We start from the raw sequence: 16,988 nt of genomic DNA on the forward strand, positions 1-16,988 counted from the left end.
CCGGTGGTTTTAACGGCAGCTCGAGTTACCCGTGGGTTCGTCTTACCATGATCGACCTTTCACCCCCGCGTGCGCGATCGGTCGCCAGGCATTAAACGATAAAGTGGCAAACTAATCGGTGGTACGCGACCGTGCCGCGATACGTGCGGAAAGGAGATAATGGACCGATGCCACCGGGATGCGCGAGGCTAACCGCAATGTAGCATGTCTCGTGTACAAGCCCCGACAAACTCGCCTATCGGCGACGCTGCGCGATAAAATCAACCCCCTGGCGCGGCCAGCCGTGCTGCACTTCGTTTCCTCTCCTTCGGTTCTCACCCGAGGCAAACTTTGTCGCCGACCATCGTTCACACGGCCCGACCCACGCACACGCAGTTTTCGCAGAATTCGGTGGAAAATGTATTCCACCCTGTTCGTCGTGAGCTTACTCTCTGGGGAGGTGTTTTATCCCAGATTAAACGTGGCTTCGTTGCTTCTCGTTTATGGAGCGCGCTGAATAGGCGTGGTTTTGTTGGTTTTTGGCGTAGACTGCCTTGAGGGGGCGTGGCTTCGGTGCTCCTTATACACAGAGTGCCCTGCAGGTGTGATTTCATCACTATCCTTGTATGGAGCACGCCAAAAGCATGATTTTGTTGCTCTCTATGTCTAAAATGCCCCGCGGGGGCGTGGGTTCATTGCTCCTGATGTATAGAGCTCCCTAGATCTATGATTTCATCGCTCTGTATGTGTAGAGTGCCCTAAATGCACGATTTCCATCGAAGGGGGCGTGGTTTTGTTGTTGTCTCTGTATAGAATGCTCTGAGGAGGCGTGGCTTCGTTGCTCCCTATGTATAGAGCGCCCTAGATGTATGACTCGATTGTTCTATCTTTAAAGAGTATCCTAAATGTATGATTCCATCAATCTGAGTGTATAACCACCTACAGAGGAGTGGCTCCATTGCTCTAATGGTCGTGGTATCACCGCCCCGATTATTCCAGAGCCGGAACAATGCTCCCCAGGGCAATCCCAGCCCCAGACAGATTAAAAGCTTGAAACTATTAACAAACGAATAAAATCTGCAGATTGTCTTTTTTCACCGGAGCAAACGTTTGTCCGCGACGGCGGGAAGAGTGAGCCGTCGTCGCTGCGCTTTCGCAAAAAACTGCCCCCATGCTCGCGAAACTCTTATCACGAACAATCCGGCCGTTAAAAGCCCGTCGCGAATAAACTTCTCGCGCGGCGGAACGCGAGCTCTATTTACAGAACACCGATGAAAAGCGTCGTGTCCCGCGGCGGTTCTTCCTCTTTTTCTGCGAATTAGCCGCGCGGCAATATTTGCGCGTCGACGTAATAACCGTCGGGGAACCGACGCGCTTGCCCGACCTTTAATCAATTTATCCGCGACCATAATTCTTTCGATGACCGAGCTCCCCGTCGTAACTCACGGTTTTCACAGTTCCGGAGCGATCCAGTAACGCGATCCCCGGACGAGTACCGTATAAATCCTTGTTCGGGGGCTTAAACCCTTCCCTACCGACGTGACTGCGGTCCTCGAACGTTCAACACCTTCTGCACCCCAAAATTCCACATTAATTAATCCGGTAACCATTAATCACCAGTCAATTTGCTGACGAAAATTTCAAACGGAATTTATTGAGCACCAATCTACTGAAATTTTGACTGTTCTTCTCCTGCTCGTTTTGAAATTGTATAACGAAGGGTTAGCAGTGGAACGAAAGGGTTTCGAGTGGAACCAAAGGGTTTCGAGAGGAACCAAAAATTTGAGTACTCCAGTACAAAAGTGTAAACCGTTCGTTGCATATTAATTCGATAGAATTCAAGTAAAAACAGAACAATTTGTACTGCTCCTGCTCTTTTTGAAATTATATAGCGAAGGGTTAGCAATGGAACCAAAGGGTTTCTAGTGGAACTAAAAATTTGAGTACTCCCGTACAAAAGTGTAAACCGTTCGTTACACATTAATTCGAGAGAATTCAAGTAAAATTAGAACAATTTGTACTGTAGAAAAATTTGCAGCGAACCGAGGATTCGCATAAAATGGTCGCGCACAGTACATTGGGGGCAAATTTGCCGTGATGAAAGTGTTAAACAGAGCAGCGGCAATCGATGGGAGGCAACGTTCGGATAATTCGGATTATTTTCCGAAATATGTCATTCACCGCGCAGGTCTGCGAGGGACAGAGGGAGACAAGGAGATAGAGAGGGGAGAGAGAGAGAGAGAGAGAGAGAGAGAGAGAGAGAGAGAGAGAGAGAGAGAGAGAGAGAGAGCGTTCTCAATCGATAATTTGTTGCCGTTATCAATGGCCGGGGTTTCCAGAGAGAGAGAGAGAGAGCAAAAACGGAGGCGTCCCGATCCAGGACGAAGAAATTTCTGACGGCACACGCTTCGAGGGGAATTCAGTCGACAATTCACAGGGAACGAACCGCGAAATTACTTCGTTAAAACCGCACTACAAGGGATGGCGTGCCGGGAAATCTCGGGAAAAATCGAGGCGTCGCGCCGCGTCGAAATCCGTTACGAACCTTCGACAAACGGTTTAAACGGCCCGCCGAAAAGCCGAAACGCGAATCGATCCAGCAGAAATCGTCCCAGCGCAGCGCGGCGGTGTTTTCACATGCTTTTTAACCGTTAAAATTCGACGGATTTCCATCCGTGGGGGATTTTCCCTCAAAATTCCCCGGCCCAGAAAACGATAATCATAATCGGCAAGCGAAGCGATTCCGCGTTCGAATGCGCGACATTAAAACGACGGGACGATTAAATTTCAATCAACGGACACGGGAAGCTCGAAACGTCGCGCAATTCTTTCCCCGTAATTAAGGAACGCTCTTCTCTTGAATAGCGGACGTTAATGCATTTTTAAATCCGTGGAGAAGACGCTGGGAACGAGATCGCGACGATTAAGCGCGGAGATCTTCGACGATGTCGGATTGCGTTATCGAGAAACTGCGACTCCGAACCGATCGCCGTAATCCCGTTTTCGTTTTCCATCGATCGACGTCGATGGGACATAAATTATTAACAGAACATATTCCGTGTGTTCTAAAATAATGCTGCGGATCTTTATGCGAAATCAAAAATTTCCCAGAATATTATAGGGAACAGAAGATGAATTAAAATTTACTCCTTTTGGTCATTATAACAGGTCGAAAGTAATGTAATAGCTAGACTGCGGATTTGATGCATTTTTGAGAAATATAACTGACTGTGATTTGAAACAGTGAACGAATTAAAATAATTTGAGTATAATGCATTGCTAGGAACTTATTGAGACTATTAAAGAGGGAAACAAATTCCAATTTGGTTTCCATGTGCAACAATTTTTATTTTGCATACTTTGGATAATTTGCATGTTAAATTCGTTTTCGTCATGAACGCATCGAATCGGCAGTCTAAATTCGAGCGATGCTTTGTCCGAAATTACAGGCTACAAGAACGCGTCAAATGAATAGAGCTTGCGAACGTTTTCAACCTTTAACTGGAAGCTCAACGAGGGAACGTCGCGGCAATAAAATAAGCAAAAAGGTCAAGGCCGAAATAGTTTCAGAGACGCGTTTTCGACCCGAACGATGGGCGCTGGCGAGAAAGGACGCTGCTCGTTCGTAAAGAAATAACGTCGGAGAGCAGCGACAGTATCGATTGCGCGTCGTCGGTTGTATCATAGTTTCGGTGTTCGCGATTCTGCGGCGCTAACAGACCCGTCTAAAGAAAAAAAGAAAGATTGCGCGAGACAATCTAATGCCCGATGGAAAATCGTGCCGTGTCCTTGCCGCGTTAAAAAAGAAAAAATAGCTGGATCTGCGACGATTTTTTCCCCGGCGCGAACGAAATCGTTCTGGATCGTGCCCGGATCGTTCTCGGTCGATGGACGGATCCGCGGGGAATACAAACGAGGGTCCCGGTGGCAAAGCGGCCGCCTGAATGTTCGCTGTCCCGGTTGAATATTACACGCGAAAGGATGGAACGTAGACCGCAAAACGGCGGAAACTATTGGTTGGCAGGAAATAAATCGGTATGACGAACCGGGACGAGAACGCACGGATGGGAGAAGAGGAGCGCGCGGAGGCTACACCCATAATTTGACATCAGTCCTGTTCCGTCGGTAACTCCGGCTTAATTACATTCCACGATGCCCGCCGCTCATTGTATCCTCGGACGGAGTTATGTTTCCCGGGATAAGGACGAGCACGCCTTGAAATTTAAAAGGAATTCCCGCGTACGAGAGCGAGAGCCCTCTCTGTCCTCCTCTAACTGCTCCACAATGCAACCGAGTGTGCGAATTTTCGTTGGAAATCGACTCCCGCACAGTGGCTCGCTTAGGAAACAATATGGAGGGCCAGTTCCGATCACTCTGAACTCTGCATTCCCAAAAAATTTAGTTCCGAAGACCGGAATGCTCTCTTTTTATGCTAGGAGCTCCTAGAGGGCGTGGCTTAAATGCTCTTGATCTCTATGAAGCCAGGACACAGGGGCAGTTCGTACTCAAAACTAGCCTCGACTAGTATATCTTTTAAGAATCCAGCTCAGGAGACCACAATGCCAACCCATTTTGTGGGCAGTGCCCCGAGTAGGCGTGGCCTTGTTGCTCTCAATTTTGCACAGTACTCCATAGAGTAATCTATGCTTGTATCTAGCCTAAACCCCCATCTTCTAGTAACCAAAAGATTACAAAGACTACCAACCATTTTTGTGGGAAGTGCCTCAAGTAGGCGTGGCCTTGTTGCTCTCAATTTTGCACAGTGCTCCATAGAGTAATCTATGCTTATAACTAGCCTAAACCCCTATCTCCTAGCAATCAAAAGATTACAAAGCCTACTAACCCTTTTTGTGGGAAGTGCCTCGAGTAGGCGTGGCCTTGTTGCTCTCAATCTTAAACAGTGCTCCCTAGAGTAGCCTGTGTTCACACCTAGCCTAAATCCCTGACCTAGCAAACCAAGGACCACAATATTCACTTTTGCCACGCAGGGTGCTCAGAGTAGGCGTGGCCTCTCCGCTCTCAATTTGATAGTGGCCAACGCAATGCCCTGCAGTCCCCGCCCAATATTGGAGTTCCCAGGATCCTCGGAAGGGGAACGAGGTAGTGGATCGTGAATCGTCGCCAGGCAATCATGCTAGAACTAGAAAAATTGCTCGCGCGACGAGATAGATCGGTAGGGCGATCTAATTTTATCCGCGCGAGGGCTGGCTCTTTCTCTCTCTATATCCCGCTGCCGCGTACGGTGTAAAAGGGAGGGAAGGGAGAAGGCGAGCTTTTGCAGGGCGGCCTGTGCAGGCCGGGATGAAAAAAGCTTGCTCATCGGAGCCTGTGACGACGGAAAACCGAAGCGATCGACGTCATCGAGGCTTGTCGGGCTTCTGGGAAGCTTTGATCGCTCGGCCGGACGCCGTTTCTCGTCAAACGGAGCCACCACGGTTACCGGACAGGGCTCTGGCTGCGCGCTTGCAACGAAAAAGGACGCGTTCTATAACCTGTCGTATTCCACTCCCGCGCCGAGCTTTCTCGGACACGTTATCGTTCGCCGAGAATCGTTTCGCGTTGTTTCGATCTTTGTTTCCGATATTCCCATAAACTACAAGGTATTCCTGGCCGTTTCGACTGCGCTGGTCTTTCCAGGTCTCGGTGCACTTCATCAATGAGTCGACATGCATTTCTGATATGAATAAATTCACGCGAGCAGTCGAACCAGTGCAAGATTTATCGAGTTCGACCAAGCACCTTATAAAGTATGTTGAGAAACTGGGAACGTCTTCTGGGTCCCTTCGACTTTCTAGGTCTCCTCTGCGAAGGTTCTATTTCATCTTGAAGTCGGCATGCATTTGTAAAATGGAGAAAACCGGTTTGGTTTGCAATTGCGAATTCTGGGTTTCTTAGCGTGCATTAGTAAAATGGAGGAGTGTGCAAAATCGACCGGTTCGGAATCGGACTCGTTCTAATTCGATGTGTTTAAGGCTCCCGGCGATTAATTCGTCGGCTAAGCGTTCGATTACCGGACAGGTTAGTCTGGTTCACAACAAGATTCGCCGAGTTACCGGTGAACACCTTCTAAACTATGTCCACTCGGAGGACTCTGAAATTTCCGGGCCGGAAGTTCCGCGCGCTGTAGTTCGAAAGCGGCCGGCGTTAATCCACTTAAATTAAACCTCGAAGCCAACGCGCGCGGTCAATTCTTGGTCTGGCAACCGAGGCGTTCATCATCTCCCGTTCCCGTGTCCGCCATCCATTTTCCCCGGGATTTCTACGCGCGACGAAGAAAGCAACGGCGACATGTCCGATGACTGCGGGTAAACGAGAACGTCGGATTAAATTGCTTGTCTTACGTCGTTCCTTCCGCACCGCGCCGCACCGCGCCAGAACCTTCTCCTTCGAGGACCATCAAGGTACGACAGATGGTTTCCCGTGACTTTGCGACTTTTTTTTGCGCGTGGACGAACGATTAAGAGTCCCCGGGACAGGATGAAACTCGAGATTGAACGGATGAATTGAAAACTCGCCGTTTAACGACCCGCAAGAACGTCTCGCGAGCCGATTAAGGCCCGGAATAGACCGACCACGTTTGAACAGCTACGTTCTGCATTTTACAAGATTGAATTTCTTCTTAGGGCTCCTTCGCGAGTCCTCCGAGGATCCTGATGGGCTCTCTCAGCACAGCAACGACAATTCCGCCGAGAAATGTACGATAGTATAGTCGCACAGCAATTGGAAGATAGTGATACGCATTATACAATAGGTAGAGTTTAAGCTAATGCAACTTTCGGCGCGGGAAATTTGCTGCGTGGGCATTTGTTGATGTAGGAATACTGAACTGCGAGCAATTTTTGCTGTGCGCAGTTTTCCACGCGTACAATCTTATACGCGCCTAATTTTCGCTGTGCGCATATTTCGGTATGCACAGTATTTACGCGCGCAATTTTCGCATTGCGCAGTTTTCTAAGCGCGCAACTTTTGCTATGCGAAACTTCTACGCGCGTAGTTATTGCTGTGCGTAGTTTTCTACGCGCACAGTCTCCTACGCGCGCAATTTTCGCAATGCGCAGTTTTCTACACGCGCAATTTCTGCGTGCGCAGATTTCGCTGTGCGCAGTTTTCTACGCGCGCAACTTTTGCTATGCGAAACTTCTACGCGCGTAGTTATTGCTGTGCGTAGTTTTCACTGTGCGCAGTTTTCTAGGCGCACAGTTTCCTACGCGCCCAATTTCTGCGTGCGCAGTTCTCTACGCGCACAGTTTTCGCTGTGCGCAATTATCTACGCGCGCAATTTTCGCTGTGCGCAGTTTACAACGCAATCACCTGCATTTGCATTTATTCCTGCGCGATTATACGTCTGCGCACATATTCCTGTGCGAAATACTCACGCATACTACTTTCGCCCAGTCACCACCCAAAAAGGAGAGCGCTAGCCACAGTTAAGTGTCCATTTTGCCCCCCGGGCAAAGATTCGTTTCCTGCGGCCATCAGTTTTTTCTGTCTAAATAGACAAGTTGTGCTAATTGTAGCTTCTCACAGATAATTATTGTAAAAATATCGAGACTACAACAATTATGCGTACCCACATTCCAGTTCGAGAGGTTCCTCGAGCCAGGTAACGAGAGTACGAGTGGCGGGCACGTGTGCGTAACAGCCCGCCATTTGTACGTTCATTCGATATCGATGGCCGGGCGTAATGCGGGCCGCGTGTCAAGTAAACAACGAATACCTGATACCGGCAACTATAACCGTAACGAGAGGAGTTCAAACGATCGTTATCGAACTAACCGCAACGATCGTTTAAAGCGGGAGCTGCCTCTCGGTGCGAACCCGAAGTATTAGGACACTTTCGGAAGATGAAGCGAACCTCGACGATCTACAGAAAATGACCGGATCTCCTCCACCACGTTAATCTTCGTTGATCCTGCTTCCGAAAAATATTTATTCTCGAGAAATCCTTATGTACTTTTATTAGAACTTAGAATAGTTTGAAGAAAGCTTCAGAGTTCGTGTACGAAATGCAGCTCATGAAAAAGTTCTAAAACAATTTTAACATTTTTAGCCATGTCTATAAAAAAATGAGAGACGACATATTTGTGCAAATTTGAAAATGAATTTCCACGGTAATCGATCGAGTATAACAAATTTGGGATCCGCAAAATGCTAGAAGCCTGAAAGAGCCTTTAACATTTCGATTTTGATTTCGTTCAATAAATTATTCTGACTTCATGAAATTTTTGAGACTTCTGAGTGGGCACTCAAAGTGTTAAAATGTTCACCGCTGAGCTGGTTATACACGGGTGACGACATTCTTTGATTAGGTTTAGAAAAAAAACTTGTGCAATGACTAGTCTGCGGATTCTTACGCGAATTACAAATTGCCCGCATTAGTCTCCATCTACTATTGCACTAAAGACAATGCGCAACTCCGAATGACTAATTCCCGAATAAAAAGGTGTCGAACGCAAGTGAGAGGGAGCTATCTTTCGTCGAATTAGAAAACGGCAGTGCCTCCATTGGGAAACCGAGGACACAGAGAGACAGAATCGAAGTTATGCCTGGCGTGGCAAAAGCGTTAACGGCCTATCAGGCGAGCGCGACTAGCGTCGCGCATACCTAAAGCGCAATTTGATGGCGTGTAATTTCAGCCGCACCTCTCGCCTCGCTTTGCGCAGCCGGTGGCTCTCTGATAAAGAGGAAACAAAAGAAAAGCCACACGGAAGGGGCAAGGAGCCGACGGTAATTAGAGTGACCCCACAGATGCGAGACCCAGGAGCTCGGATACGAAACCTCGCTCTACGTGCCTGTCGCGCTTAACACGTGCAATTCTGGACGTATCTGCTAAGAATCTAGCTACGGAGACCATGGTGGCTGTTCTCGGAATTTTTCTGCAACGAGGATTCACTGGACAGCCACTTAGCTGAATCAGAATTGGACTGGAAACGATTTACAAGTGCTTTTTATCTTGGGAGCAGTCTGGTTGGACCTCCGGGGCAAGGAGCAAGTGCAATTAACAACATTTGCTATGATCAATACAGGCTCTGCAATCTAGCTCTGGAAATCACTTTTGCTTCCTCTTCATTAGCAGAACAAACTTTGGGGTTCAGCGTTTAAGTTAAAAGCTAAAAATCCTAAAATAAGGCGGGGCTAGCGTACACTTCAGTAGGCGTGGCCCGATTGCTCCAGGGGGCCAAGACAGCTTCCCATAGGGCACTGGGTGTCCGCACTTGACCTAGACGCCATATCTATGTATCCAGAATTCTGAAGGCTACGAGTGCCTGAAAACTACGAGTATCCTGAGAATTGTTTGATTTTATACCCGTTTTGGACCTCAATGGTGTACACAACGATGTCCCAAGACACCCTCGGGGCGAAATGCCTTAAAAGGACGAATTGCGAGAAGGAGGCGTCGATTAGTTCAAGGATCGGCGTCCGGCTAGTTAGCCTGAAGGTGTCGCACCTCGAAGGCACTCGGTCGAGAAGCAATGGGCCGAGACAAAGCCGAGCAAACCGTGGAAAACAAGGAGGACCGGGCCGGAGGGGCGGTCGATGGCTTTATAGAATTTTTAATAAGCGACATCGGCACGCTTGCAATTCCCCGCGAAAGCGGAAATGTAAATTCAGCGCTTTCGCTGGCCGGAAAGGGGAGGACCGGTCTCTTGTAATGCCGACATTAAAATTGCAAACCGTGCAACGGGCTCGCCGAAGCCTTCGTCCTCTATCCTCTCTTTTCTCTCTCTCTCTCTCTCTCTCTCTCTCTCCCTCTCTCCCCTAGCGTCATCCTTCCCCTTTACTCCCCCAACCCCCGTCCCCCGGTGACTATGATTGTCCGCAGAGATCTTCAAGTACTAACGTGGAAACAGTGTTCGAGCAGCAGTAAATGAAAGCCGCCGTTAGTCATGGAAACGCGTCTGCGGATGCGTCATATTAAAATCCGGCATTGTTCGTCTTCAATGCAGAGACGTCGCCGGGAAAGCGAGTTAGATGGGCCGGGAGGGGAGGAAGAGGGGGGAGGGGAACTGTGCGACGGGGTATATAGGGTGTTCGCGTTGTTATTGTCCGCCATTTTTCTCGCCAACCTGCGAAAACGTCGGAAGACTGATGCATTTTCGCTGCTTCTTGCCGTAAAATTTTAACAGGAGAGGGGACGCCGTGATTTCTCGTTTTTCATGAGTTTTAATTACCGCTTCCCCTCCGATGCAACTGCTAAGTGATTTTACATATTTTTGAAAGTATAATCGGGCACAATGATGGCGCGCAACAACCTCCTTGTTATGCTTGTATCCGGTGGCTGGAAAGGACAACGCGCTCTCTATTTACCGATAGTGTACAGAACGCTCTGCACACTAACGCCATTAGCATGAACCCGCGATTTATCAACATCCATGCCCTCTACGCCGCTCGTCTTTTCCTCGGGACGCGGTTCAAAGCAAACTGTTCGGAAACCGTGGTGAAACGTTGATAAACAAAAACGTCGATTCCCGATGTGTCTCGTCATACACCCCTTCGTTTCGATTTACAGTAGCGTCTGAGCCTTTTACAAAATAGAATAACATTAAATACAAAAATGTCACGAATCCATACACCGGGAATACATATGGTACCAACAGAGGACCCGGGTGCCCAATCGGTTGTATCTCGTGTCGCGAATTATTTCGGGCATAAACGACGGTCCATTGATCCGTCTTAAACCCTAACGATTGTCCTCGGAGGGTTAACTGTTCTTTGTTAAGCTGCACACGCGCAGCAATCGAGTATTTCCGCGTGCGAGAGGCTATTCGGCTTTACGAGCGGCGATAAAACTCGATCGGAACGCGAACACCATGCGAATAATTCCGCGAAGAAGGGAATACGGAGTTGTGACACTGTAAACTATCCGAGTTGCAGAGTGTCTCCTTTTTTGAGCGAGTCCCTAATTTAAGCCGTTGAAAATTTGGCGCAGAACGCCCGAGTTTTGAATGTAAACTCGTTCGCAAAGTGGAGGACCCGGAAAATGATCAAACTTATTTTATAGACCCTCCAGTGCACGGGTTAAAAGTTCCCATTTTCGTTTCCTCTAAAATCTCAGAGCTTTCTCTATGTACGTAACGCTATTGCATGCTATTGTTGCTGTATTGCATAAAACTAGTAGTGAAACAAGATAATCTACAGACAATTGAAATTCAAATCAATTCTGTGCACTGAACCTCTTGTATTTTTCTTTACATCTACAACGTTTAGACTACTTTTTTAATTTGCTAGAAGTGAAGACAAATTTTGCAACTAAAAACGTGTATTACGTGCCCCATATTACAGGGCAAGGGGTTGCTTATGTTATAATTGAATTGTGGATGTTGTGCGTTTGCGAGAAAGATGAATTTGGGCATTTGAAACAGTAGAAAGAATAGAAGAATTTCGCAATGTATTAGTTTATATTTGACATCCGTTTCTTACGATTAATGCAGAAGAATGTTTGCCTAGAGATTTGCGGTCCAATGCTAATCAAATAAGGTACTACAGCTTGCAACAATAGTATTTCAATTTTTCCAGTAATTTTCTCGGAAAAACGACATGTGATCTCGGCTTTTTCCAGCATCCTAACCCCACAAACCGCGAAGAAACGGTTTCCGTCGACGGCCGAACCGGAAGTGGATGACAAAAGATGTCCGCGGGGTAGCCAGCCTCGCCGAACGCCAGACGACCGATCAAATACATCGGATCATCCGGTAAAAATACTGTTCCGTGTATTTGTTCAAAGTACACACAGGAAAAAGAGCAACTTTAACGACCTCAAACCAAACAACGAGCACAGGCAGCTCGATCAACAGACTCTCGCGTCCGAACGCGACTAATGGCCGACACATAAACAAACAATCGACGACACGCGACTCAACAGGCGACCGTTATACGAAGAACGCGTTCAATCAGAGGACCAAATGGACCGAGAACGAAATGAACAGGTTCCTGGAGGGCCCGATCTGGAAAATAACGCGGTCGACACGTTCGCATCGGGGAAACAATTGTGTGCACACACAACATCGATACTCCGGTGGTGAGAGCTTCAGTTTGCTGCGTGTGCACGCCGAGATCCGAGTGCATCGTGCAATGAAACAACGCGTTGTGCAAATTGATTAGATGAGGACTTACCAGTGCACATTCGTTGATGGCAGCCTCGACACGTGCTACGATCGATCCTCGTTCAACACCGACAACAACTACCGAAAAAATGACAGCACAACGTGACACGCGAAACAAACCAACCGGCCGGCCGCGCACCGACTACGAAAATTCGTTCGCGTACGCGCACAATTTACACCAGGTCGTGGCGACACCTTCCTCGCGAGCGATTGCTACCAAAGGCCTTTGCCTTCGTCAAGGGTTTGTTAAGCAACGAGAACTTTGTAAATCACCGTCGAAAACTTGCTAGACCCTACGTCCCTCACAGTAGCATACAACCTTCTAATGGAGCTCGCTCGCTGTACTGGCAGTGCACGGGGGAAAGAACGCGGATCGAGGAAACCCTGTGGACATCTAGCGGTAGTAGTTTGCATCCCTGCCCCTGAGGATTTACAACCGGACGCGGCAAATACAGTGCTGCAAAAGCTGTGCACAGTCGCCAGGGGTCGAATGTAATTCGCGCGAGCCAATTTGGGCGAAACCTCCAGCAGAAATAATTCTTGGAACAGTATTCTTTCGTCTGCAATCACCTAGTGGTTGAATACAGCCCCCACAATACGTTCAACTATTTTTTCGTTAATTCTCCATGTTCAAAGTAGTGTAACTTCATGAAAAAACGTTTTGGAACATTCTTTCCGGTCTCATTTTAAAGCTTGATTCTTTTACTTTGGAAATCCATTATTCATTTTTCTCAACAAACTTTTGGCATTTCGTAACAGGTGAGAAAGTTAACATAAATTTTCGTTTCGAAAATTTTGCAAATTCGTACGGACGTTAAAAAATTTTATTAATGAACTACACCAACGTAGAGTTGAAGTTTGAAGTCTCATCTTCAAAATGAGCCCTCGATGATTACTGTACGGTTTGTTTTTGGCCAAGTTATTGAACATTGAATGAAAAGTGTGCTACCAGCCCCTGAATGCATGCAACCAAACGCTACAAATACAGCAGAGCAGGAGATTTTTATAAAACACCGTTGTTTGGAACACTAGAGCATGTACAACGTTTAAAAATTCTCCTGTAAAATTAATTTTCTCAAAGACTGAGACACCCGGAAAAGATGAACTGCAGGTTTGCTTTCAACGGAAAATTTTATTATAAGAATCTAGAATCGTTTTGAAGTGTGCAAAGATCAATGCGTTAAAGCAATGTATATATAAAATTAGTTTACAATTAAGGGATATTGGCGAGATAGTCCTTGACGCTGGAGGGGTCCAATCTCCTAAAACCACTCGCATCACAGATACCGACTTCGATATTATCAGCAGTCATTTGGCCCTCGAAGCTTTCCTTCAGGGTTAAGATGGCAGTGTGAACGGCGTCGTCCAGCTCCAGGGAATCGCTGTACCTCTTCTCGAGGAAGGTTTTGCAGTTGACAAAGTTTTTACCCATGGCAGTAGCCTTCCACGGGAAGTACGCGCCGGAAGGATCGCACTGGAACAAGTAAGGCTTGCCGTTGTCCCAGCCACAAATCAATAGAGACACTCCAAAAGGTCTGACTCCTCTGCAATTTAAAAGCATGATTAAATAAATTCGTTTTACTGTAACTAAAGTAAAAGATTGTGAAAAGAATTATGTACCCAGACTGTGTGTATTCTTGCATAAGAATAGCAACACGTTGCACTAACTGTGCAGTGGGTATAGGTTCCTGGTAGACCAGAAGGTACTGCTGTGCCATTTTACGTGCTTGCTTTACTAAAAGCCTGTAGTCAGGTCCCATTCCACTGTACGTCATGCCAATATGTTTTGTTATCATCTCAACTTTGTTCACACTGTGTTCATCATAGAGTATGGACTTATGTTTGTTCTCGGTGGCAAGAACAATTCCATTGGAAGCCCTGATACCCACGCTGGCTGCACCAGCTGCGACTGCTGCCAGAGCATACTCTATCTGCACCAGCTTCCCAGAGGGGCTATGAAACAAATTGAATCGATTACTATAGTATAACATACCATGGGTACATTTGACAAGTCATTGTGAGCACGTCCCACTGAAATCGATGAATTTCTACAGAAAAGCAACAGACTTTATAATCAGAATCAACTTTATGGTGATTTTCTGAAGAAATTCAATCTTTTGTTAATGTACATTCAACGATCATTGTGTAAACTAATACTGATGATTCGGCGTTAGGTTATATCTTCTCTGAAGTCATTTCATTGATCGATAAATTAAGAAGTAAATAAATAATAGTATAGTCAGTTAGGTGTTCGATGATCGAAAGTTGTTACAGAAGAAATGAATTCCAAATTACCTGAAAGTTGTTAACGAAAAACTATACCGTTCCGAAGCCATGACAATTACTTTGCAACAATACAGGTTACTAAATACCGTGAACCTCCTTCGGTGTAAGTCGTACCACCTCAAATCATATGAAATAAGAAAAACCGTTGGCGCTAGGGACTTTCTGGTGAAAATCTGCAGTCGCGTGGTAATTTTCAATGCTGACCAGAGGGGAACATAGAGTGCTCACGCTTGGGGTTTCTGTATCCCCGGTATAGTGCTGTCCTCTACTCTAATGTTTAGCCTGGATCAGAACCTGCATCATCTTTTAGCCTGGATCAGATCCTACGACAAATTTTGATCGTTTTCCGTAACGTAATTCGCGAATTCTCCGCTCTCAAATGCAGAGGACGCACAAAACCAGGTCTAGTGGAGATATACTCTTGCAGACGGCGTGGCACTTGTCTCTAACTAGTAATTTAGAGCTTCCCTACCCCATTTCTCTTTCTTCCAGCCACAAATGAAAAAAGAATATCGTTCGTACGACAGACTGGAGGATAATTTGTGTCGAGTTCTGTCGCACGAATAAATTGTCCCGTGAATTCGTGCAACACCCGGCACGATATCGGGGTAAAAATATGTTGAATACGATAGTCGATTAGGGTCCAATATATTCAATCGTAGAAGTCACCGATTGAGGGAACCATGACGGCCAACGAGAACGAAAAGATCCCGGAAGATCAGATGGAACAGATACACACGTGGATCGCCACGATTCCCTTCTCGAAGCCCAGCAAAAATTTAGCGAGGGACTTTTCAGATGCCGGTACCATTTAATGCCCCCTTTTCAAATTTATTCAATGAAACCTATAAACCCCATACGCGTGGCATTTTGCGTATACATTCTCGGGTGTTTAAAGTATCCCTTAGAACTTTTCTAAGCATTTGGATAGACAAATTTATTATTTTTCACCTGTCTAATGGAAATTAAGGGACTTGATTAATTGGGTAAGGTTCTTTTTAGTGTTGATGGCGGAAGTCCTCAAGGTGTACTACCCCCGCTACGTTGATCTTCATAATTACGTGTCGGCTAACAATTTCACTACCAAAAAAGAGAATTGGAACATACTGAATCGGAAAGTGCTCGGCAAAATTGACATGAAGCTGTCCAAAGAGACGATGAACCAACTGGCGAACTCCCACCCTGGGGCGGTCGAACACTTGCTGCTGGAGCTCTGGAACAAACTTTTGAAGGACCCCGAGCACCAGAACAGCTTGTACAATATCAAAGAAAAGGACCCTCTTGTTGAAAGTAGCCAAGCACTATCTAGTCTATCAAAAATCGAAATTAATCGTACTATACTTTGCTTAGGCAAGATCAACGAAGCTGGCATCCGGAAAGAGAGTTCAGTCCATTATTCTCCTAATCAGTTAACTCCAAGCACGATCGTGTCCGGTGCATCTATGCTGAAACGCGTCAAAACGAAGCTTTTGTACGCATTTCATTGGGTCCTTCTTTGGCTCTGCGTCTGGCAATACTTCCCAACCATCAGACTCCAAAGTTCTCGTAAGTGAAAACGTTTCCCGACGTGCTCCTTTCGAACGAAACTCGGAAACACACTTCCCGCTTTCTTCCTTTCGTGGCAAAGAAGCTGCATCCGCGTTCAGGACGCAGGACACGTCGCAGAATACAAATTCGGAGGACGTCGTTCCTCGGCACGTTTGCGTGCAATTACAACAGGAGCTCCGCGAGAAGGGCGACATCATCTCCACGTTGAACTGCAAGGTCGCGTACCTCGAGAACGCGATGCGAGTGAAGGACCTGCGGATATCGAACCTGGCCTCTCAGATTTTGCAAAACGCCGTGGATTCGGAGCAGCTGGCAAGAAATCAAACGAACCCCACACTGGCTAAGCTTCGTTCTCGCCCTTCGATCATTCGCGAAAAAATTAAGGTGGACGATTGATGTGTGTACCTGCTCCAAATAAACATGAAACTTTTTATACGATCGCGTTCTCGATCCGTGGGGTATACAAAAGTTTCAAAATCGAAGCAACGTGGATTTACGAAAATTCGAAAGCTCCCAACACGGCCTAGCTTTCTCTGAAACCACGTAGATTCGAATATTAGATATCTAGGATTGGCTAACTAGGATGAGCAAGCAGTTTTCGCTGTTTGTGCGTGCAGGTTTAGTTTAGGGAAAGTGCAATGATTGGACTGCGGATTTTATATATTTACACACATTTTTTTACAAGTAATAAAACCACCAAAGAGAGAAATAAATTTCAATTTGCTTCCTATGACTTGCAATTAATGCAGACGACTTTATTTTGTCATGAAGATCCGCAGTCTAATTATTATATGCAATAAAATTTTTCTTTCCGCATAATAAGTTCCTATTGGTTATTGTTTTGTTAAGTGGACAGAGCTGGAGTTGCAAAAGAGTTTATTTAGAGTGCAGAAAGGTGAGTATGATCTACAAAAGGATTAATTTGGAGTGGAAAATTTGTAAAAGCTGACTATCATTGAAAAAGGCAACGAATTTCTTTGCACACCTAATGCATAGTTGCCGGACGCACGCACTAATGCGAAACACAACGAGTTTCTTTGCAGGAGGAGGGTACACAGGGAACTTGACCTT

General features: G+C 46.4%; 3 protein-coding genes across 5 annotated transcripts in view; 1 reads left to right on the forward strand and 2 right to left on the reverse strand.

Annotated features, from left to right (window-relative positions):
- Msi (RNA-binding protein musashi) overlaps positions 1-12,644 on the reverse strand; it is a 182,859-nt gene extending 170,215 nt beyond the window's left edge. For all 3 annotated transcript variants that reach the window (XR_013082325.1, XR_013082324.1, XM_076788437.1), the window contains exon 1: positions 12,094-12,644. The gene's annotated coding sequence lies outside the window, so the exon portion shown is untranslated. The remainder of the gene's footprint in view (positions 1-12,093) is intronic.
- Positions 12,645-13,195: 551 nt separating this feature from the next.
- Positions 13,196-14,515, reverse strand: Prosalpha2 (proteasome alpha2 subunit). Its single transcript, XM_076788913.1, has 3 exons — positions 14,379-14,515; positions 13,704-14,036; positions 13,196-13,627 (listed from the first exon to the last, which is right to left on the reverse strand). The coding sequence occupies exons 1-3, from the start codon at positions 14,417-14,419 to the stop codon at positions 13,297-13,299; spliced, it is 705 nt and encodes a 234-aa protein (XP_076645028.1). The 5' UTR covers positions 14,420-14,515; the 3' UTR covers positions 13,196-13,296.
- A 189-nt stretch (positions 14,516-14,704) lies between these two features.
- On the forward strand, positions 14,705-16,592 carry LOC143354392 (uncharacterized). Its single transcript, XM_076788439.1, has 2 exons — positions 14,705-15,914; positions 15,997-16,592. Exons 1-2 carry the CDS (start codon positions 15,377-15,379, stop codon positions 16,311-16,313), a joined length of 855 nt encoding a protein of 284 aa, XP_076644554.1. The 5' UTR covers positions 14,705-15,376; the 3' UTR covers positions 16,314-16,592.
- Positions 16,593-16,988: the final 396 nt, after the last annotated feature.

The sequence above is a fragment of the Halictus rubicundus genome, chromosome 5 (assembly GCF_050948215.1).
Source record: "Halictus rubicundus isolate RS-2024b chromosome 5, iyHalRubi1_principal, whole genome shotgun sequence".
Taxonomy (NCBI): Eukaryota; Metazoa; Arthropoda; class Insecta; order Hymenoptera; family Halictidae; genus Halictus; species Halictus rubicundus.

Excerpts from the sequence above, each read along its gene's own strand:
- Prosalpha2 (XM_076788913.1), bottom strand. The coding sequence starts at position 14,419 with ATGGCTTCGGAACGGTATAGTTTTTCGTTAACAACTTTCAG. Across the intron at positions 14,037-14,378 it reads TTTTCGTTAACAACTTTCAG|CCCCTCTGGGAAGCTGGTGC; the intron begins GTAATTTGGAAT and ends TTTGTTTCATAG. Across the intron at positions 13,628-13,703 it reads CAAGAATACACACAGTCTGG|AGGAGTCAGACCTTTTGGAG; the intron begins GTACATAATTCT and ends TTTAAATTGCAG.
- LOC143354392 (XM_076788439.1), top strand. The coding sequence starts at position 15,377 with ATGGCGGAAGTCCTCAAGGTGTACTACCCCCGCTACGTTGATCTTCAT. Across the intron at positions 15,915-15,996 it reads CATCAGACTCCAAAGTTCTC|AAGCTGCATCCGCGTTCAGG; the intron begins GTAAGTGAAAAC and ends TTCGTGGCAAAG.